At 45.1% G+C, this 24,115-nt stretch overlaps 1 protein-coding gene across 1 annotated transcript in view; it reads right to left on the reverse strand.

Moving 5' to 3' along the window:
• Positions 1-1,857: 1,857 nt before the first annotated feature.
• Positions 1,858-24,115, reverse strand: part of LOC144096597 (dnaJ homolog subfamily C member 2) — a 79,684-nt gene continuing 57,426 nt past the window's right edge. Inside the window, exons 12-17 of the mRNA XM_077629404.1 lie at positions 21,485-21,557; positions 19,291-19,478; positions 8,566-8,663; positions 6,977-7,093; positions 3,064-3,224; positions 1,858-2,015 (exon numbers count right to left, since the gene is read on the reverse strand). Coding sequence (XP_077485530.1) covers positions 1,938-2,015; positions 3,064-3,224; positions 6,977-7,093; positions 8,566-8,663; positions 19,291-19,478; positions 21,485-21,557 — 715 coding nt within the window. The 3' untranslated portion in view covers positions 1,858-1,937. The remainder of the gene's footprint in view (positions 2,016-3,063; positions 3,225-6,976; positions 7,094-8,565; positions 8,664-19,290; positions 19,479-21,484; positions 21,558-24,115) is intronic.

A 24,115-nucleotide genomic window follows, 5' to 3' on the forward strand; every position in this document is an offset into this window, starting at 1 on the left:
GAACAAGCATCCTTACTTGTCCCGCATGTCCATAAGCTAATATTACACGGAGGTGTTACAGATACTCTCACAAGACTACGCACAAAGTACTGGACCATTCAAGGCTGACAGGTCGTCAAACGTGTTCTTCACAAATGTGTTTGCAAACGACACAATGCCAGGCCAACGAGTCACTTTATTTCTTCACTGCCTGCTGACCGGCCACACAAGCCTTACCTTTTCAAGTGTGTGGCAGAGACTTCACAGGCGTTCTGAACGCAAAAGACAGCCACAGAGGAGTCAAGCAATATATTGCCATTTTCACGTGTGCAGTAGCAAGAGGAGTACATCTAGAGGCGACAGGTAGCACATCTATAAAGGATTTTCTGCAATCCTTCCAAAGGTTTGTCGCAAAGTGAGGAATGCCTAAGTCATATATTCTGGCATTCCAGAACTCTTGAAAGAGCGGAACAGGATAATAACAAGATACTCGGCATCATTACCAGCAGCCAGGTTCAAGATTATTCAAGCAGATTTCACATTCACTGGTGAAATTTAGCAGAATGTGCTCCATGGTGAGGGGGGAAGTCAGAAAACTTGGTTCAAAAAGCCATGGTGCAACGTACAGTAACTGTGGAAGAGAAATGAGCCATGAACAACAAACAAAATGAGAAACTCACAGAGGCCAATGCAAGCTTGCTTGCTGTCTTGCTCATTCCACCCGAATATGCCTTCACCTACAACGCCACAACAGACAGCAGTCTGACAAACATGTATGCAGGTGACACCAGACAGTTTCTCTGTAAGTGAGCGGATAGGCAGACTTAGACCCTGTTTCATACAGAGCAGTAAAACGCTGCCAAAGTTAGCACACCTGTTTGCGCAGGCTAAGTCTGCACCCAAAAAGCAGTTTGCCATACAACTGGAGTGAATACAGGCATATTTCCTTGTGACACCTCTGAACTGCCCTGACTGGCAACTTCCTGCACTTCACTTTACCTCTTGCCACATTTTTGTCCTACGACTCATCCAAGGCTTCGAGAAGTAATAATGACACATGGCGGCATGATATGCGACTGGCAAGGTGAATCGCTCTGCCCACATCCGTGCTTTAAAAAGTAGTTCACCCTCAGTGAAAATTATAGCCAGAGGGCACGAACACAGAGCACCTCACAGCTTCGACCGTGATTTTCAATGCTACCACTCCATTTTATACTGCTCTTTGTTTTCGTTCAGACACTCACCGAGGTTTCAAGAAGAACAAATGGTATGCGGCAGAGTGATAAGTTTTCACGGATACACTACTTCTGCAACCTCCACAGCACTGCCTGCTATGTATGAAACAGAGTAATCCTGGATAGTAATTTCCTCCCTCCATACCAACCAAGCAGACACCATGAGGAGTGCGTTACTGTCTTCCTTTTCCAAGCACAGGCACATGAGTGACTAAAGCTTGCCCATGTGGTGAGACGAGTTTGAAACCCTTTAGTACTTAGACCACAGCCAAAGTCCAGAAGGAAAGGAAAACACAGTCCGGTGACTGCCACCTAAACTGACACAGCTTCCGTTTCAGCTAAAGAGCTTAAAAAGAGCGAACAGTAAGTTTCTTCCAATCACACAGTCCAAGTAAAAGCAGGAAGCACCGTTGAGATAACAATTCCTTCTTCATACCAGTATTACTATTTAGCAGTTGAACCGACAATAATGCTCTGCAAAAATGTGCACGCGCTTCAGAGCACTCGGTGAGAAGACGAGCGACACAAAGGCATGCCCACTCTTTAGGACAGTGTTCTGCAGGCAAAGTCCAACTCATTTGTCACCAAGAGTGCCCTCACAGGGCCAGTTTTAGAAATTCATGCAATGGTTCCACCCTACAGGTGAAGAGGTCCCTTTTGTTTATTGGTACTCTCACTCCAGACAAAGACGAGAAGTCCGAAGGCGCTCCCCCAATCCCACATTCACTTTCGGCCACCCTGAGCCACTGCTGCCGCTGCCTGCTGAGCAGCCTTCTTGGTCTTCACCAGCTCCACCAGATCCTGCAAAGGCAATGACACCGCTGATGCGTGGTTCCCAAAGAAACACTGAGGCTGGCCTGTATGTCGACAGAGTTCTTTTAATGACAGCTCTCCCCGAAAACACAACTTTGGCAATATTAATGGGGGTTTAACATCCCAAAGTGACTCAGGCTATGAAGGTCGCCGGAGTGGAGGGCTCCGGAAATTTCGACCACCTGGGGTTCTTTAACGTGCACTGACATCGCACAGTACATGGGTCTCTAGAATTTCGCCTCTATAGAAATGCGACCGCCGCAGCCGGGATCGAACTCGTGTCTTTCAGGTCAGCAGCCGAGCGCCGTAACCACTGAGCCATCACGGCGGCCACTTCCAGGCAAACTGCAGTGGCGTCAAGACTGGTCACTGGTGTAGATCCTTATGCTGGACCACATTGCCATTCACTACAGGCTGCTCATCGTGAGTCATTTTTATCAATGATGTCGAGGGTTTGAATCGAGTGGCACAATAAAAAGTGTTCCGATTCGAAATCCTAATTTATCAGCAATAATGGTATCTTTTGCTGCTAAACAAACCTCAACATAGCTACAGGTAGGCAAACACTGACCAAATATTGGATGCATTTGTGCCCAGTGCCCCTTTAAATCAGCACTGTCTGAGAATTTTCAGGGCCAAGAAGTATGTACTGTCTGATGGCTGAAAACATGCATGTCGGTACCTGTTGCTAAAATACTGCATGCAAACACATCTTGTCTCAAGGACTGCACAAAGCAAAAGAACGGAGGTGTGTCAGAGCACCTTGTGACAGATGGAACACTGCAAAGCAAGATCGTCTGGCACAAACTACAACACCTCTCCATGTTTTGGACATTCAGCTTACAGTTTTGGCATATCAAGCTCTGTGAACTTCATAATCACCGTCAGTGTTTGCCCCGGCAGCTCTGACCAAGTCAAATGCTATCTGGTTGTTACTGCCGCCCCTAAAGAACGAATAAAATGGCCAATGTTTCAACTGTGCATCTGAATAGCCTGCATGCACGCCGAGAGAGCGCATTTGCTCTGTGCTTATCACCTTGTAGCGGCGCATGCACTCCTTCTTGGAACGAGTGGGCACACATTCGGCGATGCGGTCCCAGCGGTCGGGTGTGCTTGCCGGATACGTCTTGAGGGCCTGCTCAAGCAGCCGCTGTTCGTCTGCCTGCCACACGGTGCTCGCTGCACCACTGCCATCACCTGCACATATGCTCTGCATCAGCCAAATTCTCCAGTGTACAAGAAAATTGGCCAGGGTAACGCGATGGTTGCATTGAGTGAATTTGCTGCATCCAAAGTTCATATAAGTGGAGTTCACTGCACAAACAGCGAACAACACACGATGAGTGCATAGTTTTGGTGCTCTGGAAGAACGGAAAAGCTAGACTTTTGAAGAGCCACGTGAATTAAAGCGAGGCAAACGTGCAGTGGCACTGAAACGAGAGAAAAAAAAAAGAAAGAAAATGGCGCAATGTGCCAACCAGTGTCCACAAAAGCGTGCAGCTGAGTTTGCTGCAGTTGCCACAGGCTGGAGCGAAGCACAGTAAAGTGAAACCACAACTAAGTGGTCAAACAGTTCCCAGGACAGAAACATCAGTTTTTTTCACACCTGCTGTTGCACGCACATCAAAGGTGTGCAGGTGACTCTGCAGAATGCAATTCAGGCTTGAGCAGGGCTATTTGGATGATCACTTGCAATGACGGTTACACCTAGAGACAACCTCCTTTCGGGAGCCCGTTCGAATTAACCAGAGCAAGACCCGTAGTGTCCGAACTAGCAGGTGTCTGACACCACAGACTTACATGGGTGTCAGTCAGGACCACACCAGCAGTTCAAATTATCCACATTTCTAGATTAACCCTTTAAGGTACACGGGACACATATGTTCCCGGATTTCAAAATGGTGTAACTGAAGGACTACCGTGCGCATAAGCGTAAAGCTTGCGCATTTGAATCTTCTGTGCCGACTTTAACGGAAAATTAGGTCTCGGTCGGTAAAACTAGCACCGGCCCCCGCTTAAAACAAGGCAGTATTGCCCCCGGAGAGCAGCGGCTTTCGCCTTATAATGTGAGTGTATTTTTTTATATTTGTTGTGTGTTATTAATGAAGCTGTGGCAATATTAGGATCGTTAGGATTTTTAAGTAGCCAGAAAAGAGAAACAATGGTTGCCCCAGCACATATCGGACTCCAGTAGCATAAAAAGTGGCTTGGAACATATGTGTTCCTATGTACCTAAAGGGAAGTTCGGATCTGCTTTGAATTCGTGTACATGACCGAAGCTGGTGCCCTTTCGCCTTTACAAATGTGACAAAATACTAATGATCGGTATTTTTTTATTTTTTTCAATTAGTGTGTGTCTGTGAGCTATCCAATTACTCCTTTTTCTAAGTGCTGCTTTTTACCTCGCAGGAGGGTGCAAGGCGGAAGTGTTTAGTGTATGAAAGATAGAAGCTATATTCTTTCTTATCGACGACAGCGGTCATGAGGCCGCCTTAGAACTCCACAGTTAGGATTTGGATTTCTTGGAGGAAGACGTAGATAAGGTTGGACCACAGATTGTCATTGAGCACTTAGATAAGCAGGAGCCTTGGAAACACTAGAGTAAAGGAATCAGGTGAACTGGATCAGCAGCGCTCAGCTCTCGGATATTCCCGTGGGATGAAAGCCACAAAAAAGGAAATCACATGGGAAACGTCTCACAGAGCAAAGAAAGTTATAAATAACGCTGAAGTGGAGTACGGGTTGGTAATTTTGAGAGCGTACCAGGCCAAGATAAAGGTAGCATCAAAACACTTGCGATTTTTTTGGAAGTGATCAATTTCGATGCGCTAGTTTTTGACGTACTAGTAAAAGAAAGTATTCATTACACACACCTAACTGGAATTCTTTTCGCTACAACAAGCGGAGATATGAAAGCGTTTTAGCAGTAAACTTCATCTTTTTCTTCGCAACACGGCAATGAACAACACCAAGATTTGCTACCATAAGCTGCGAGCTAAATATGCTAATACGCCTGCTGTTACCTCAGTAGTATTTCGACAGGCCATGGTGCATTCTCTTATCTCTAGTTTCCATAGCCGACAACGAGGCGCAAGTCTTGTGGAGATGCAGTGACTCGTCGTGACATTCTTGCAGACCGTAGCCACAGCATGCCAAATGCACGAAGGTTACTCTCGTAAGCGCTGTACGAAATGCGCGAAGTGGATGGTTTATAACCTTCAGTTCAATTACTGCACAATTTGTAGAGTACACGTGGGCTTTGCGGTGGTTGGAAACTGTTTTTCAAAGATTCAAAGCGCGTAAAAGCAGTGGCTATGGCCGGAGCAAGTTTACTCCCTTGAGGTACATAGGGACACATGTCTTCCAACCCATATCTTTTTTTTTTAATTTAATACCGGTTAGCTTATTCACTGTTTTCTTGTTGTTTTGGAGGGCATATTAAACGAAAAATATTATTGCATTGATCTTCCCATCGGTCATTTCCTTGTGTACCTGTAAGGGTTAACAGGTGAGGAATTACCGAGCTTTTACTACATACTCTGATGGTAGCACCGGCCTCATGCACAATAAGTGAGTGTTTGTTGTAAGTGCGGCCATTACAAGTCGGCTTGACTGTACTTGCCACCCTTTGTGATTGGTTGTAGCAACACCATGCCCTCAGTATCGTTACGTCAGACTTGAACCAATGATGAAGACCAAATGCAGGGCATGGCATCACTTCAGCCATTCATGAAGGGTGGGAAAAAGAAAAATGGAACAGAGCTGTTTTCAGAGTCACTATACCATCCCAGCCCCAGTTCCAAGCAATATTGATGACGCTCCTTTCAGCTCTTTACAAAGACAACTATGTGCAAATGGCTTTAATTTCTCTCTTCTCACAGAAAACTAAAATTTGCACTCGCTCCACCACACACACAAGGGGAGAGGAGAGTGACGTGATGACACTCGTGATGCTGGAAGATGACGGAACGCTTGCCTCTGTCTGCGCTGCAACCTTGGTAGAGGCAGCACACTCCCAGAGCTGAACTCGGTGCTCGTATCAGGCATTTCTGAATAACCGTTGCTGAATGTTGCTATATTCAACTCAGACCACTTCTCACTAACTCTGCCTGCACACACACAACATACTCCGAAATCCAGCATACTACTTTGTGGGTACACACACTCTCATGCTAACTCTGGCACTAAAATTCACCACTCAGGACTTCTGAAAATATTGCACAAAACCACTGACTGCTATTGCATGCTTAACGCTGGTGTCTCCATCTGCTGGCCTCAGGAGTGTGTGTGAAAGAAAGGTTGAAAATTTTTGCCTGGCAAAGTTATGCACATGATATGGTTACACGTAAACAACACAGCCACTAACCTACATACAACCTAAAACAAGGCATTATGACAATGTCCCTTGTAGCGCATTTCAAAGCTAAACTTATGACAAAAGTAAGCCCAAAAAGATGAAGCCGACGTGTTCCAGAGAGCAAAACATTCTCTGATGCACTAATTACACTGCTACACCTTTATGCATCCCTTGATGTCAACACACATATAGGCACCACTGCAAAAATGCTGTAGTCGCAGTGAAAAACTTGCCATCAATTTAAGTGCCAAATACATGCAACTACCATGCGTTATGCAGGTAGCCTGTGGGTTATTTCACACTATCTTTTAAATTGCTATGCGAATTACAATGCACATTTTCTAATTAAAGGGAACATTTTTAACAATCTGATGCTGACTGGACCACAGAGCCAGTACAGAAAAAGAAACAAGTCTGAATTAACTGAATTTAAATTGATGACATTCCAGTCTGCATTGAAATAGTGTTGCACGGCAGCAGGAGCAAGATATCTCTGTCTTACATGTCTAGTCTCCTAGTCTTTCTGTGACTGGTCAATTATACAACCACAATTCCTGCTGTCCACTGCCTGATAACAAAGAAGCGCGCATACCGTCAAAGCGCTGCGATGGGGTGGACTCGTCCTTGAACGCCACCTCAGCCTTGCTCCCCACCGACTTCTGGTGCTGCTCGTAGGCCTTGCGGTTGGCCTCCTCTTTCAGCTGGGGGTCTGCACACAACCCCAGAGGGAGAGGTCATGTCAAGGTCGCATTCTACTGGCAAATGAAGCAGCACTTGTTTTCCAGCACAGAGACAAGATCATTCGTGAATTCACAGAAGTGTTTTACATTCAAAAAGAAGTGAACTGCTTTGACAGTGCTACATGACAGAGAATCTGAACCCATCAGGTGTGTGCTTAATTGATTTACGACGAACATCTACCTGCTGACACGCCTACCTCAGCAAGAATTTCCTTATGATTGCAAGCTCTGGTTATAACTTATATTTCTTATACAAAACAGTTGCAAGTAAAAAACTGATAGCCCACCTCATCGTTAACCCTCGTTAATTCAAGAGTTTTCAATAAAGAATGAACACACTAAGTCATACAGATCAAAGTCACGTAACCTTGTGATGTCATGTGATCTTAAGGTCACGTAGACCTAGGCCCCTTCCGGAGCCCTTCACTACAGCATCCCTCATAGGTCATAGTCGCTTTGGAAAATTAACCCTCATTAACCTAACAGCTTTCAATAAAGAATGAACAGACTAAGTCATACAGATCAAAGTATCTAAAATTTTGAATGAATGGAGTTGGAATTATTGAGCTTTCTCTCTATGTGTCATGTGGACTGCTTCAGTGCAGCTCATGCCCACTTCTCCAACTGATGGGCTAAAACACACCCATTGAAAAAATTCACGGGCGATCAATTCAGAGCAGAATGCATTAGCACATGGGCTCCAATTTTGTGAGCCCAATTAAAAATTCAAATCCTATTTTTCCTATGCAGTCACATTTACAATTCTTGATGAAAATTTTTAAACTGCAATTCCAATATCAATTCCATTTCCATTCTTTGGTAGTTCTTTGACTCCTTTTCCTCCCTGGGCCGTTACACAATTTTGCGCTTTGCACTCCCTCCTTCATGACCTTGCGGAACCTCCTCCTTCTCTCCACTTTGTTGTACACGGACAGACGATGGCCGGGTTTTCATTCGCATGGCCATTCTGATGTTTGCGCAATAAAAGCCCATGTCAAAACCACCCCAAGAAAACAAGAGAGAGAGACCACCAGTTACCATGACTGTGTAATACGTGATTCAGTGACAGCTATCTGCAGTGCAGACATGCACTGTGACAATGAATGGAGCCCTCTGTACGCAGAGGTACGAACGGCACAAGCACTACTTCTTGCCACTGCACACAGAGGACGCCACAAATCCATGGTGTAGCAAGCAGTCGCCTTCGCCCCTCGCCTGTGTTATATCAATGCTGGCGCCGCCGCAGAACCACGAAACATGCCTTTAACAGCTGCCACTACAAAGAAAACAAGAACTCAGGAGCTGGCCATTATGGGGAAAGCAGTGGTGTGGCAGGTGGCACGGAAGTGACAGCTCCCTGCGGTAGCAGATGCAGCGCTCGATCACAGACAGATGCAAGACACTGTGGTTCGGCAAGCATGGCGTACAACAAAGGACGCACCCAGCCTCTGCAGGCTCTTGGCTTTGGCCAGCACTTCCTTTGCCGTCCGGTCCGATGTTGCTCCATGCTGGTTCAGGAAAGCAGCCACAACCTCCCACCTGTGCTCAGTGATGAAAGGAGAGAAGCTTCACATGCTTCACAGGCAATGCCACCACATGCTGCGGCATTATATGAATACTAAGTGGAATCTCATGCATCAATCTTTCCCTCCCAAGGTACACAGAATACATTCAGTGCATACATCAAAGAAGCCAGTTGTATTTCCCATGAGCTCAGGAGCGGGAGTCTGGACATCACTGGCAATACCGGTGCAAAAACTCCAACTGGTTAGCTCTGGCTAGTACACAATCAGCCACTTGTCTGTTTCAATATCGTCACACTGACCTAGCTGACGGCATATCAGTTTAACTGACAGTTAGCAAGAGTGTACTGGCATGTGATCTACTATTATATCAGATTAGCACTTCATGTGAGCAGCAATGGTAACACCACGATTTTTATTTTTTTTCTGCACAGATTGCACAAACCAATGCTCTCGAGCATGTTTGAGTGTTCTTATAGTGTCTTATACAGCTTATTACTAGGGTGTTGGAATATTCTAAATTTCTAATAGTTTCCAAATTAGGTTCAGAAACAAAAAGGGCAAACAGAAACAAATAAAAATCTGCAACAAGCCTTCTGTACACAACAATAACAACACCTTCAGTAATGTAGTTATACCAATGAAACCATGGTTTGTTCTAGCATACATGAATTTTCTTCCACTTTTTCTGCTTTTTTTTCCCCTCTCACCCTTTGACATTTGTTCTCTATGTGCAACATGCAGGGACTAATAGCAATGAGTTAATTGTTGCCCTGTGCAGTACAAGTGTTTTCTCCATGTTTTATGGTCACAATGGTGCCATTGCTATGTCTGCCATGGCAGCTCAATGTACGTGCCAAAATAAGCGTGATACAAGCAACTAACCAAAGAAAGCTTGGAGGCTGCTTGTATTAATTATGGCAAACAGATGCTTCGATATCGTATTCCCCACATGTTAATCCAGAACATCATAAATTGACCACACTGGCCTCACATAGCATACAGTTTATCACAAAGTGCAATCTTATTTCATTTGATACTTCGATACTCCAGAGGTGATGGCTGTACTGACATGAAAAACGAATTAGAGTGGGAAAGTCTTTCTTCTCGAAAAAGAAAATTGCGCCTTCAATCAAATATCAAATGAAATATCAAATATTTCATGATAAAACTGGCATTCAAAAGGAAAAATGTTTACACAGGCCCCATTATGTCTCTTCTCTTGTTGATCACTGTTTTAGGATTTTGGAATACTGTACCAGAACCAATATGTATGCAAATTCATTTTTTGTACGTTCTATCAGTGAATGGAATCGCCTTTCAGGTCAGCAAGTGTGCTGTATGAATGAAGATGTGTTTTTTTCATCATTGTAACACCCCTGCTGTAGCGCCTTCGGGGTAAGCGGGGTAAAAATTGAATAAAGAATAAATAAAGATGCTTGTATTTCACTCTGCTTGCTCTTTTTAAAATTTATTATGAAGTTTTCTTCTAGGACTATTTCTTTTACATCTCCTGTTCACAATTACAAAAAAAAAATGTATTTGATGTGTGCGTTACTGCTGCATCGTAAAGGGAGCACAGTCCCTGTCAAGCTGGCTTTTTGACTGTCAGCATCAATAACGCTGAAATAAAAGAGTTTATTTGATTTGAACAGCCTACATGTGGTCACTGTGCAAGCTAAAAAGAGCTTTCATAACTCTTTCTCACCAAGGTTTGCAAAGAACCCAAAGGAGTTATGGCGATACATTAAGACGAAATGGCAAAGGTAATGTAGGCATTCCATCTCTCATGAACGGTGGCCACCTGATCGATGGAAGTCTCGAAAAGGCAAGCTTTCTAATGATTTATTCAGTTCGGTATTTCTGCCCAGCGTAACCCACAACATTCATTTTTATCTAGTTCAGCTAAATCACACGGAGGACAAAGAAATAGGTTAAAGGGGAATTACCGCACTTCTTCCGCGTTTACATGATTCCAAAGCTGAAGGCCCTGATGGTTTGTCCAATGGACTTTAAAAGATACGTGCACAGCCTGCACCGCCATTTTTGGCTGTCTTATTCAGGAAATCTTTGCTCGCCAGTCCCTTCCTAGTGCATGGAAGGTTGCCTGCATGGTCCCAATTCATAAGACCGGGCCTTGCGCATTGGTCTCTAATTATACCGTCCTATTTCCTTAAGCAATGCCTGTAAAATTCTGCAGCACATTTTATACACACACACTATGAACCATCTCAATACCATCCCAACTACAAACCAGCATGGCTTCTGGCAAAACGCATCCTGCATTACACAACTAACCGAGTTTGTTCACGAGGTGTGTGAAGTCTCTGACAGCTGCAGAGTCACCGACAACGTGTTCATGGATTTCAAAAAGGCTTTTGATGTGGTGATCATGGTTTATTAGCGCACAAGCCGCGTTGGCGTTGCTGAAGTATGAATGAGAAGGTTGCTAACCAGATCAGGGAATATTTAAGATTTCAGTATGCAATTCGGGCTCGGCAGACCAGGCAGAGGCATGTGGCCTTACGCACCCTTCTTCTGTCTAACCACGGTTTTTCTGCTTGGTCATGCTGGAGCGGACTATCAGCACAACCTTCATCAAGAGCCTGATGACATCATGACACCGGCTATGTGCGTCATGCCTACAGCGCCACCGCAACAGCATGTGACCTCACAGGACATCCCTTTAAATGGCCAACCGCAAGAATTTCACTTCAGTGAGCTCGGCAGACCAGGCAGAGGCAAGTGGCCTTACTCACCCTTCTTCTGTCCAACCCAGGTTGGTGCCTATTATTGTACATTTAAAAGTGATTGTCGTGGTATCCTGGTTCTACCTTGCCCCCAACAGTGCATTCGTATCGCATCTGATATATACCTAATGTGCGAATTGATGTTTTGTGGTGACGTCGAACTGAATCCTGGCCCCGAGACGGACTCAGACAGTATGAGCATGCAAGAGTTGTTGAAGCAACTGATTTTGGGACAGCAAAAATTGACAGACGAAACGGCAGCATTAAGGACGCATAACGCGAAGATGGAAAAAATATTGTGCGAATTCACCCAACAGCTCGATCTAATAAAAGACCAATCAGCCTGCATAGAAAACCTGAGAAGGACAGTTACCTTCCTATGTGAAAAGGTTATCAACTTGGAGGACAGAAGTAGGCGTTCCAACTTAGTTGTGTTTGTGGTACAAGAAGACAGCAATGAAACAGAATCTGTCCTTAAAGAGAAAGTTATTTTTGAGGTTTTGCAGGAGAAGCTTGGTGTGACGTGCAATCCAACGTATCCACCGTATTGACAGAGCTGGGAAAAAGCGACCAGTCATGGTGTTCTTCCAGGGCATTAAACAAGAAGTAATGCGGAATGTCCGCAAGCTTAAAGGAACCGAATATTCTGTACAAAATAACCATTCACGTGACACCCTCAGAATAAGAAAGCTCCTGTTGGATAGCACGAAAATCAATAGAGATCAAGGCGCGAAACCTATTCTGGTGCACGATAAACTAAAAATGGACGGGCAGATTTTCGCAGGGGATGAGGCCAACAATTGCAGAATCAAGATACGAAATGAGCAGAGTGAAGAGTGACTCGCATCACCGCTTATCAAGGAACTCAGGCTACTAAACATAAATATGCGCAGCGTGGCAAATAAAAGCGACCTTGAATCCATAATTCTAAGATATCTATGCAATCACAGAGACTTGGTTGCGCGAAGGAATTGATGTAGAAGATGTTTTCCCTCCACTTTACTGGGTGCTGATTGATGATTATGGATTTTTATGGCGCAAGAACATCTGCGGCCAAAGAGCGCCATGGCACGAGGTATTTGCGACTTCACAAGGTGAGGTCAAAGACCCATTTCCCAAGCATTTCACTCTGCATAAGCCGACCACCAGACCAGGGGAAAGCTTGTACCCATTGTATCACCGGTGGGTACCCGGCGGCAGTGGGGATCGAACCCCGCACCTCCCGCATGCGAGGCGGATGCTCAACCATTTGGCCACCGCTGTGGTATCTTACTGGGTGTTCTGTCGGGACAGATCTATCAGAGGAGGCGGTGTTGCCGTACTCGTAAAACATGGCATCGACACTTCTTTGCTAACTCAAATTGAAAACCATGAACGCCTCGCGTTAAAAATTTCTTGTTGGGGACGGTCCTTTCTAGTAATTGCAGTTTACAGAGCCCCTTATTCCCCTCCACAGTTTCTACGTGAACTGTCTTGATTTCATGAATGATTTTCATCATAACAGAATATTACTAGTTGGTGATTTAAACCTTCCATCGATTAACTGGGACAAGCCCTTTCTCAATCCCGATCATGCTGCCCACGAAGAGCACATATTTAGTATTATGTTGAGACGTGACTTGCAGCAAGTAGTGAGGCAGCCAACACGTGTACATGGTTGTACTTCTTCTATACTTGACCTTGTCTTTGTAAGCCGATCTATTAGGGACTACCATGTTTCAACTGAGTAGGGAATTTCCGATCATGATATGGTCAATTGTCCCTTCCCTATCCATATTTTTTTGCAAAAAGCCTGTGGCCAAAGTCTGCTATGTAAAGGACTTCTCACGTGCGAAAGATGAGAGCGTGTTGGATTATTGAGTTTTTGCCTCAGCAATTTCCGAGGCAGTAATGCTGAAGAGCTATGGAATAAGTTTATAAAACACTGCGCACTCACTGCCTTGAAAACTTTGTCTCTAATAAAATAATAAAATGTCACAAAGCTTCTTCCTAGATCACATGTGAAGTCCTGCAATTGAAAAGAAAAGTAAAATGTTTGAAACGTGGAGGCACCAGTCGTTCCATTAGTCAGTCTTTTAAACTATCACTTAATGCAGCTGTGAGGTCCGCTAAACGCCATTACTCTGAATACAAACTGCCTAATTTCATTCGAACTTCACCTGAAAAATTTGGAAACACTTATGTCAAAAGAAAAAACCAATTGACCGAATAATGCACGACGGCAAGCCTCTCACAGATAAAAATGATATTGCTACGCAATTTAACCGCTACTTCCGCAGTATCTTCGCTATATGCAAGTGATAGACATCGTCCTTTTAAAATGCCATGCACTATGCCTTCTATTATGATACAAAGACCTGGCATTGTTGAATTGTTCCTAAACCTAAAACTAAAGCGCCGCCTGGCCCTGATAAAATTCCAAATGCTTTCTTGCACCGGTATGCCAAAAAGCTTTCCGAGTTTCTGGTTGTGTTTTTCGCGCGTCTCTGTCATCAGCTGTCATTCCTTCAGAGTGGAAAACTGCACGTGTTGTTCCTGTTCTAAAGAAAGGGGACGCATCACTGATATCAAATTATCCTCCCATATCTCTCACTTCAACCTGTTGCAAATTACTGGAACACATCATCTCCAAGTACATCATCCGTTTTCCTGACAACAAGATCCTTTCTAACGTTCAACACGGGTTTAGGAAGGGCTATTCTACTGTAACACAACTAACATCGGTTGTTCATAGCTTCGCATCTGTACTTGATAAATATGGCCAAGTAGATGATATATTTATGGATTTTAGTAAACCATTCGACCTCGCCTCCCATTCTAGATTAATTTACAAGCTTAAAGAAGTTGGTCTCACTAACTTTGTAGTTAACTGGGTTCCAGCTTGCTTATCTAACCAAGAGCACTTCGTTAGTATTGACGACCATTATTCACACAGCCTGCCCGTCTCTTCTGGTGTCCCCCAAGGAAGCGTCTGCAGTCCCCTGTTATTTTTAATATATGTACTTGAATGACAGTAGTTACGCATCCTGTTCAAATCCGGCTGTTTGCAGACGACTGCGTTTTGTTTAATGTACTTACTTGTCATGAAGACCAACTCTTACTCAATTTAAACCTAAAGAATATTTTGGATTGGTGCAATCAGTGGGACATGAAACTTAATGCACAGTAAACTGTATTAACAAAAAAAACAACCAAATTAACCAAAAAGAGATTAACAAAAAAAAACCAGCCTATTGTACCCCTATGCTCATGCATCATTTCCACTTACAGAGGTAACTGAATATAAATATAGTAGAACCCCGCTGTTAGGTTCCTCACTGCTGCAGTTTCCCGGCTGTTACGTTGTTTTCGTCCGGTCCCGGCATAGCTCCCATGGGATCCAATGTATTGGGAACACGGCTGTTATGTTGTAGCTGTGAAAACATTTGCCGCATGATACGTCGCAACCTGGTACCCCGAACCCAGGCGGGCAATGCGCGCCAACCGCCATTTTGATGAGTCTTGGCCAGGCATGGCTACGAAACTGGCTGCAAGCCCATGGCCTCCGAAATCAACCCCTCACGCGTGCGGGGGTAACCTTGGAGGCCGTGAGAAGCCGCACGCGAGTTGGAGAGACCGCCACTACATGGCCACTGCCTCGTGAACGTCGTAAAGAGAACGTCTTGTAACCACAACACCGGCAACACCGCGAGAAATTTGTCGTGCTTTGATGGTGTCGCGCAAGCGGAAGGCGCTTTCCCTTGAGGAAAGGCTGAATGTACTAAACACAGTCTATAGGCAGCCAGCGCGGAAAAGAGTCGACATTGCCAAAGACCTTGGTTTGACAGCCTCGACGCTTAACAGCATCATCTCGAAGCGTGCCGAGATAGAAGGGAATGCCGCGCTCTTCGAACAAAAAGCTAAGCAGGCTCGTGGAAAGTTAAGCAGGGAACTGGAAACTGCCACAGAAGCTGAAGAGTCGGAAGCAGCCTATTGTGATCAAGAGCTAACTGAGGCTTTGAATGCGCTGGGTGCCACAGGAGTCACATATGACGGCTACGCCACCATGGATGCTGCTGTCGTGATGTCGGCGTGCCAGAATATCGCCGAGATTGGTGCGAACTCTGTCGCGAGTGCAGCCGCTGACTTTGATGATGACGAGGAGCACTAGGCGCATGATTCCGGGCAGCAGGCAGATCCGAGCTTTGGAGAAGCCATCGTGGCTCTGGACCTCCTCTGCAGGTACGTTGCACCTCAAAGCGACGCCGACAGCAATGAGGCTTTCCAAGCTATCGAGAAACGAGTGGTGCTTTCCAGTGAGCGAAAGAAACAGCAATCCACCTTTCTCGATTTCTTTAATTCTTAAGCTCATTCTGTGGAAATAAATTGTTTCAAGTTAAAGCAGCACTATTTTCATTATTTTCGGAGCTTTCCTCACTGTTGCGCTTTCCCGGCTGTTGCGTTTTTTTTTCCCGGTCCAGTGAAAAACGAATGAACGGGGTTTCACTGTATCTTGGCATGACAAAAACTAATAATCAAAGCTGGAATAAACATATAAGTAACGTATGTGCATCGGGTTTTCGTAAACTTTGTGTCCTCAAGCACAAACTGAAGAATGCCCCTGGAGACTTGAAGTTTTTAGCCTATTCATCATTAATCAGGGTCAAGTTAGAATACGCTTCCGTTGTCTGGGGCCCATTTACTAAAACTAACATTCAAGCACTTGAAATGATCCAGCGCAAGGCCATTCGATCATCTTTTCAAAATACCGTTCAGCCGACTCGCCAACAGCCATAATGCAAGCACACCAGATTCAAATATTGCAGGTAAGACGTAAAATTCTCAAAATAAAAATTCCTCCGCTTCTCAAACATAACAAGCTGTCAATGCGCCCAGATCCCTACGTCAAGCCATTTTCCGCTCCACGGCCAACAAGACATCGGCACTCTGATTCACTAACTCCATTCACCGCCAGAACTAACCTATTTAAATACCTACTCCTTCCCTCGCACCACACTGTAACTGAATGGAATGCTTTACCTATGACGGCACTATGTGACATAGACTCCATTGAAGAAATAGAAGATTGATGTCATCAAACTTATCGGCTTTGTGTTTCGAATTTCTTTCAAGTGTTTTTTGTATTCATGTTGCATTGTATTGCCCCTCCTGCTAGGACCCAGAAGGGCCTGCAGCATTCTGTAAATGAATAAATAAATAAATAAATAAATAAATAAATAAATGGAGCCAATTTATATGTAATTTCCATCACGTCAGCCGTTCCACAAGGGTCACTTTTGGGACCTCAGTTTTTTTCATGTCTCTTGATGAAATATCAGAGAATATTAGTTTCTGCATGTGACTGTTCCCCATTGATTGTGTGGTGTATAGATAAGTGAAAAATTGTCATGATTCGCACACTTTACAGAAAGGACTAGATATAGTGCATCAGTGCTGCAAACAGTGGCATATGAAATTAAACATGAGGTAAATGGTTCGCACGAGTTTTACTAGATAAAAAAATTTAGCAAATTATGTCTAAAATATAAACAGACACTTACTGCAAATTATTACTGAATATCTAGTACAAAAATTTAAGTGTTTTTCACTTCAAAAGTGTGCTGTCATCAGCATATTGATTATTTTTCTGAGAAAGCTTGCAAAATGTTTGATTTTTGTGTCTTAACACAAGGAAGATTCTGCAAAATTCTAGGGACTCATTGTTTAAAACTTAGATTAGGTCTGTGACAGAATATGCCTACACTGTAGGGGACCGGGCAATAAATATAACGCTAAACGTTTCGTTTAGTTTATAGGGGTTTAACATCCCAAAGCGACTCAAAATATGAGTGATGCCGCTGTGAAGAGCTCCGGAAATTTCAACCACCTAGGGTTCTGTAGCGTGCGCTGACATCACACTCAACATGGCCTCTAGAATTTCGCCTCCATCGAAATTCGACCGCCGCGGCCGGGATCGAACCTGTGTCTTTAGGGTCAGCAGCCGAGCGACGTAACCACCGAGCAACGATGGCAGTTAAAATGTTAAAAAACGTAAATTATAATGGGTTTATAACATGGCAGCTGCCCACAATGTTCCTGGAAATTATACTAAAACTAGTATGTCTAGTGTAAAACAGGTATTAAAATGGGAACTTTTTGAAGTGAAAAGATAATTAAGGCTTAATTTTTTTTATAATATCAACTACAATAGAGTTGCTATTCCGGGAGAAAAGTATATTTTTAATTCTCTTTACAGATCCGACGAGCATGTTGATCTTGATCATGAAGTGTGCGAATTCACAGCAATACCGATTTGTTCGAATCATTGTTTTTTTCCCACACTGTTCTAAATAGTAATGCTCTATCTTCAACTTCTGTTAATGTTACTCACAATAAAGCGTCTTCATTATTATTGTAACTGCTTTTTAAAATTTCCTTGCGTTTTGTATAATCATACCCACCCACTGGAATACAACAAGTGATGCTGTGGGTGAATAAAAAAAAACCTTAGGCGATCCTCGGTGGATCGTTCACATGCGTTAGCATCCAAACGATCGTTTTGTATGAGGCTGACACACTAAAGTTTATTACAGTTAAACCTTGACGTAACGAACTTCAATACAACGAAATATTCCAGTTTTCAGAACTTCGCGACCATAGAACACCATGTATTTTAACCTCAATATAATGAAGTAGATTTGGCGCACTTTCATTGCAACGAAATTTCAGTGCTCGCTGGAAACGAACCTGCGGAAAAATAGTATCACGGGTGCGAGTGGTTGAGCGGAGCGCGTGCCGAAGCGCATATCTGACTGCATCCATAACATGGGCGCCGCACTTCTCTCACATACAGAGCGCATGGCAGACGTAAATACGACAACGATCATAGTGGTGAGCGTGGCGCCGCCCGTGCCATCTGGGGCAGTACAGGCGAGGCTGGCATGAGCGTATGTGCATCCTTGGTAGCCTGTCAGGGCAGCCCGCGGCTCTCGCTATCTTGTCCAAAATCGGCGAATCGGCGCCGAATGTGACGTGCTGCTTGTGGTCGAAGTAAGCGCGCCGCGTTTATCACGTTTCTGGATGCCCAAAGCTTGGCAAAAGAAGTAGAAGGTCAGTGCCGTTGGCACACCCATCAGCTGTGAAGCCCGTTGTGCGCTTCAAACCTGACAACCTCGTTTCGATGCACGTATGTACAAAAAGACACATACTCGCGTTTATGGCAGAAAACGAGGAGTGAGGTTGGCCTGATTTCATTTCATTGGTTGGTGATTGAGACACTCTCCTTGTTCTCGCCAACATTAAGAAAAACAGAAGAGTAAGGGAAATGCTAGGTAGGGAGGGGGCCGATGGCATGATCTGTCGAGAGGCCGGCGTCGACGGCCACGAGGTCGCAGCGATGACAGCGGCGGAACGCAATGTCGTATCGGCGGTGTGCTTGGGGCACCTAAGGATGGAAGCGATTGACGTGCCGGGATGGCTCGCGACATGACGTGCGTAAGGCCGTTGCTGCTGGCGAAGAAAGAGCAGAAGATGCATTTTAACCGCAAATAAAGGCTTTTCCTGCGAGTTATCTGCAGCGCGTTTTTGGCAGATTCTTAGCATGCTAGGAGGTGAATTTCGATGTAGCGAAATTTCAATATTACGAAGTAAACTGCCGATTTTACCGACTTCGTTAAATCAAGGTTTAACTGTATATCTGAGGTGATACACTTAGGTTCGCTATATCTGAGGTCAACACACTTAAGTTTGCTACATTCGAGGTCAACACACGAAAGTTTGTTACATCCGAGGTGGCATAATTAGGTTCGTTATATCCAAGGTTGTATACCAAGTTTGTTATAAAACACATGTGCCATGCGTGACAGCAGTTGCCATTTCCGCTTGCACTAGTGTCACCGCATTAATAAATCCTACCTGTTAGCAGTGCCAGCCGGAAAGAGGTTGACTGCCTTGACGAGCAGCTGCACGTCATCTGGGCTCCAAGAGGACGAAGTGGACGAGGAGCCCTTCTCTGTGGCTCCGCCCCCTTGGCTCCGCCCACCCTGTGTCCCACCCACCTGCTCCGCCTTCTCGCGCTCCAGCCGCTCCTCCAGGGCCCTGGCCTGCAGTGGAGGAAGTGGGCATTCTGCTAAAACCACACACCGACTGATCTTTCATTCCATGCCCACAATGTGGTATCATTGATGGAATCATCAGTGTGGTATCATTAACAGAGGCAAAATGCAAAAGACAGTCGTGTGCTGTGCGACGCCAACGCATGTTAAAAGGACCGACAAGTGACAAAAACGTGTCAGGAGATTATGATGAAAATGAAAACATCTTGCCAAGTATTATAAGAATCCAGCGTTGTCATATAGAAGAAATGAGCAGTTTCAATTTGGTTTTGAAAATTGCATAGAACAAGCTCTAGTAACATATTGTGGTGGAATTTCTTTATTATTGGTGTTTCCCACCACGTCACCACATCTCTGCAAAATACTGCCTACACATTAAGTGCAAAGTGCTCTTACATTTAGAAGCATTCATCACATTTTATTATAATTTATGCTCTCTGCAGTGCGCCTTTGACGAAAAGCAATGCTCCCTTTGCATCGCCAGTGAAGTGGTTTGTGCTTCTTTTACTTTACTAAATAAGGCCAGTGTTTTGCATTTCTTGGTTGCGGCGTCAACCACAGCCCACCAAAACAGACATCAACAAGGCCCACATCACTGCAAAGTAAAAACTTTGGGTATGAAAACTCAAATACATGCTATGCTGTAGTAAAAATGCCTGGCTGCTGTCTGGCAGCTGAGATTATACTATTAGGCAGTTTATGGTTTATCCTTTTGATCACATGCAATCGCTGGCATGCTCCCTGGTCATGGTTTATGGCATCGGGCTACACAAAAATGGGTGCATCCATCCACTGAAAAACCCTTAGCAAAAACCTTGCGTGGCGCTTTTGATAAAACTGCTGCAAAACTGGGCACCTTTAGTCACTTCAGTTTTCTGTTTGCCTGGAAAAAAAAAGAAGGGTCTTTAAAATCTAGTTGACCATCCCTATAAAAAAACCCCAGGTGGCCCGAATTATTCTGGAGCCCTCCGCTGCCGCACCATCCTCCTTTCACCCCATCATACATCCCTTGCCCTAAACCACATGTGAGGTGTCCACCATCGAGACAGTTAATCAGCCTTCACTTTTCTCATGACCAAATTAATTTTTCATTTTATTAATCACTGATCCACCGACAAGCCAAGCCACAGGAATTATGCACATTATATAATGAAGGTTACACAACTTCGACTGGAATCTTTTTGTCCTATGCTTTCAAAAGTTACAAGGACCGGATCCAATTCCAGCTGCAGCGGCCACATTTTAATGGAGGCGAAACACAAAGGCACCCGTGTGCCGTGCAATGTCAGTGCACAATAAACATCGCCAGATTGCTGAAAAAAATCCAGAGCCCTCCAATATACTACATTCCTCATAACCACGTCGCTTCAAGGTGTCAAACCACACAATTTATTTCTCTATACCAAAACAGACTGAGGTGACATCTACTGAAAATACTAAATATGCATGTCACTTTCTCTTTATTTCTTGTTAATGCTATTCCGTTAAAGGCCCCGTTGTCCAGAAAATCTGGCGCCGGCGTTGTTGTGAGCGAAAAATCACGGGCATGGCTCTGTCAGGTGGTCCCCAGAGAGCAACCTAGGAGGCAAGTGGGCAACCTAGGTCACGTGAGCCTGCAGCATCATCACAATCTGCCCACCGGATAGTTAAATAAATGATTGGTCGCTTGGAAGAGCAACCTGGACCGCACAGGGCCCACTGCTGGGAGCACCTGCCATCGTGGAGCACTGCTTAACCGCTGCACCACTGCGCCAGGATGGGTATGAGGGATGCCAGAGATCTATGAACGTAAAGCAGAGAATGACCTCCTGCTTATATGGGAATTGTCCCTATCATTTCATACACTTAAGGGGGGACGCTTAGGTTCTATGACGTTAAGGCTCTTCGATAGCACTTGTAGAAGAAAAGCTTTCAGCACAGTCTATCAGTGACTGGATATTGGTGAAGGTCCCAGTAGGCAAGTAAAAAAAATGCGCTCCAGACAGAGACTCTACCTTTTCAAGGAACAGTTCCTTTCTCTCATCCACATCAGCAGCTGCTTCCATGGCTTGGTTCAGCTGCTGTAACCTGCACAGTGGAAGAAAATGTCCATCTTCAGAGGCCGTGCACACATGTAAAAAAAAAAATCAGCAGGCGAGCACAGTAATGTTTCCCTCATGGAATCTGGCCCTGCACATCAAACATGAAAGACAGGCTGACGTCACCACTCTTGTGCTACAGGCAAGCTTCCGGGCAGTGATCAAGGCAACACGGTGCAGAGACAGATAAGGAAGCTTCTGTGGAATGGGTGTCTAAGACTGGCACAAGCACATCAAGAGTTCTGGGAGAGGCCTCTGTCCTGAAGCAGACCAAATCAGGCTGATTGATGATGATGATGCTTGGTCAGCTTCCTTGCACAAAGGAAGGCTTGTCTGCACAACGAGTAGTAGTAGTAAATGACTGGCCTAATACACCCCGCCCCACAGGCAGTTTCAAGGGCCAATCAAGCGACTGATAGCTCAGCTTCCCAGCAGCCAGTCTATTCATTTTTTTTACTTAGCACACTACTTCCGGCCAGAGAGGTATCATGTGCAGATGCAAGTGAACACAAATGAACTGAGTTGATGACTGCACGCACAATACAGTGCATGGCATGGCAGAAGTGATTTGCAAAGCACTGTTCGCTAAACAGACCAGCAGCTGGCTACATTTCCATGGCAGCTTTTGGTGAACCCAGTAGAAACTCTTGATCACATGGCAATGCCACATGCAGTCCATTAATCCATGCAGACATGCTTGCATCCCGTAGTTTATACTTCAAACTTTGGTGCCTGTATCAAGTATCTTTCCAGAGTTAATGGTGTAAATGTTATGTATTTGGTCCACTGGCGCAGCATGTTGGAATGAATTATGTGATCTTGTCACCCCTGGCCAATGAATGCAGTCCAGGTCAGTGCTATGTTCAATAAGAGGGGTGGCCACTGAGGATGCGCAGTTGCCAATTATATGTGCCACACGAGCTCATTACTTGACCTTTCATATGCTGCAGTTTTTGTGCAAGGTTAGTGCTTTGTAAAAGCTGCAATTGTACAGAGCCAGGATGGTACAAAAGAGCTCTGTCTGGCTTCAGAGCTAGCTCAGGGCTTTTTCATGTCCCTACCGTATTTACACGATTGTAAGTCGACCCTTTTTTTTGAAATTTAAAATTCCGAAGTAGGGGGGTTGACTTACAATCAAAACAAAACCTTGAACTGCCAAGAAAAGCAAGAAAAACAATCTATCAGGGATGCTGCTGCAACGTTAGAAGTTTTTGTTTGCTCTACGGCTCCAAGCGTAGCATTCAGGTATTCCGCGGGTTTTTTGGCCAGGATTTTTCATTTTTTATTTTTACTGCACACACCGTTACCCACCGCGATGGTTCAGTGCTACTGAAGAGGACACCCGGGTTAGAACCCGACCGCGGCGGCAGCGTTTCGATGGAAGCAAAACGCAAAGGCGCCCGTGTGCTGTGCGATGTCAGTACAGCAGGTTAAAGATCCCCAGGTGGTCGAAATTATTCGGGAGCCCTTCACTACGGCACCTCGTTCTTCCTTTCTTCTTTCACTCCCTCTTTTATCTCTTCCCTTACAACTGGGTTTCCGCCGATATTTGAGACAAATACTGCGCCACTTCCTTTCCCCCAAAACCAATTTCATTTCATTTCACTCGCAGGAAGGGCCGCTGTTCCGCTGTTCCAATCGCGGAGTCTGCGCCAGCGCCCGGGAGTGTCGCTAGCTGATGGAAGAGCCGCTATTTCAGTTCTTTGTGCAATACGTAACAGCGGCCCTTCTGGGGAATGCCGATGTTTGCTGGAAGAGCCGATGCCCCGACACTGATCACTCTTTGTTTGGTGGTGCTTGGAGTTGGTGCTTTTGACTCGACTGCCGGCCGCGTGCTTCGCCATGAGCTCTCCAGGTTCGAAAAGCATTCGGCGCTCATTCCCTGCAGCGTTCAAGAGGGAGGCCATCATTTACGCCGAAGAAACCAACAACTGCGCGGTGGGCCGCAAGTTTGACGTTTCTGAACGGTTAGTGCGGGAGAGGCGGAAGCAGAGAGACAAAATTTTCAATTGCGACTCCAAGCGAAGAGGTTTCCGCGGGCCAAAGTCGGGACTCTTTCTGGATCTGGTGATCAAGCTTGCAGCGTATGTCACCGAAATACGTGATCGGTCCCTTCCAGTAACATGCGAAATGATCCCGCAACAAGGCCGGGTCTTTGCTGCGGAAGCTGGAATACTCCGAACAGACTTCAAAGCCAGCAGGGCTTGGGCTTCGAAATTTATGAAGAGGGCTGGCTTCTCTCTTCGTCGGCGTACTAGTGTATGCCAGAAGCTGCCTGCTGCTTACGAGGAGAAAGTTCTCGCCTTCCATAGGCACTACCTCAAGCTCCGCGACTCGTGGCGATACCTGCTCGGCCAAATCGGCAATGCGGACCAGACTCCCGTCTACTTCGACATGACGAGCAACACAACAGTGAGCGTGAGGGGAGCTCGCGAGGTTAAGCTTCTCACGACAGGAAACGAGAAACTTCGATTCACTGTTATGCTATCATGCTTGGCAGATGACACAAAGCTCCGACCGTACATCGTCTTCAAAAGAAAAACTATG

Source organism: Amblyomma americanum, chromosome 7 (assembly GCF_052857255.1).
Source record: "Amblyomma americanum isolate KBUSLIRL-KWMA chromosome 7, ASM5285725v1, whole genome shotgun sequence".
NCBI lineage: Eukaryota > Metazoa > Arthropoda > Arachnida > Ixodida > Ixodidae > Amblyomma > Amblyomma americanum.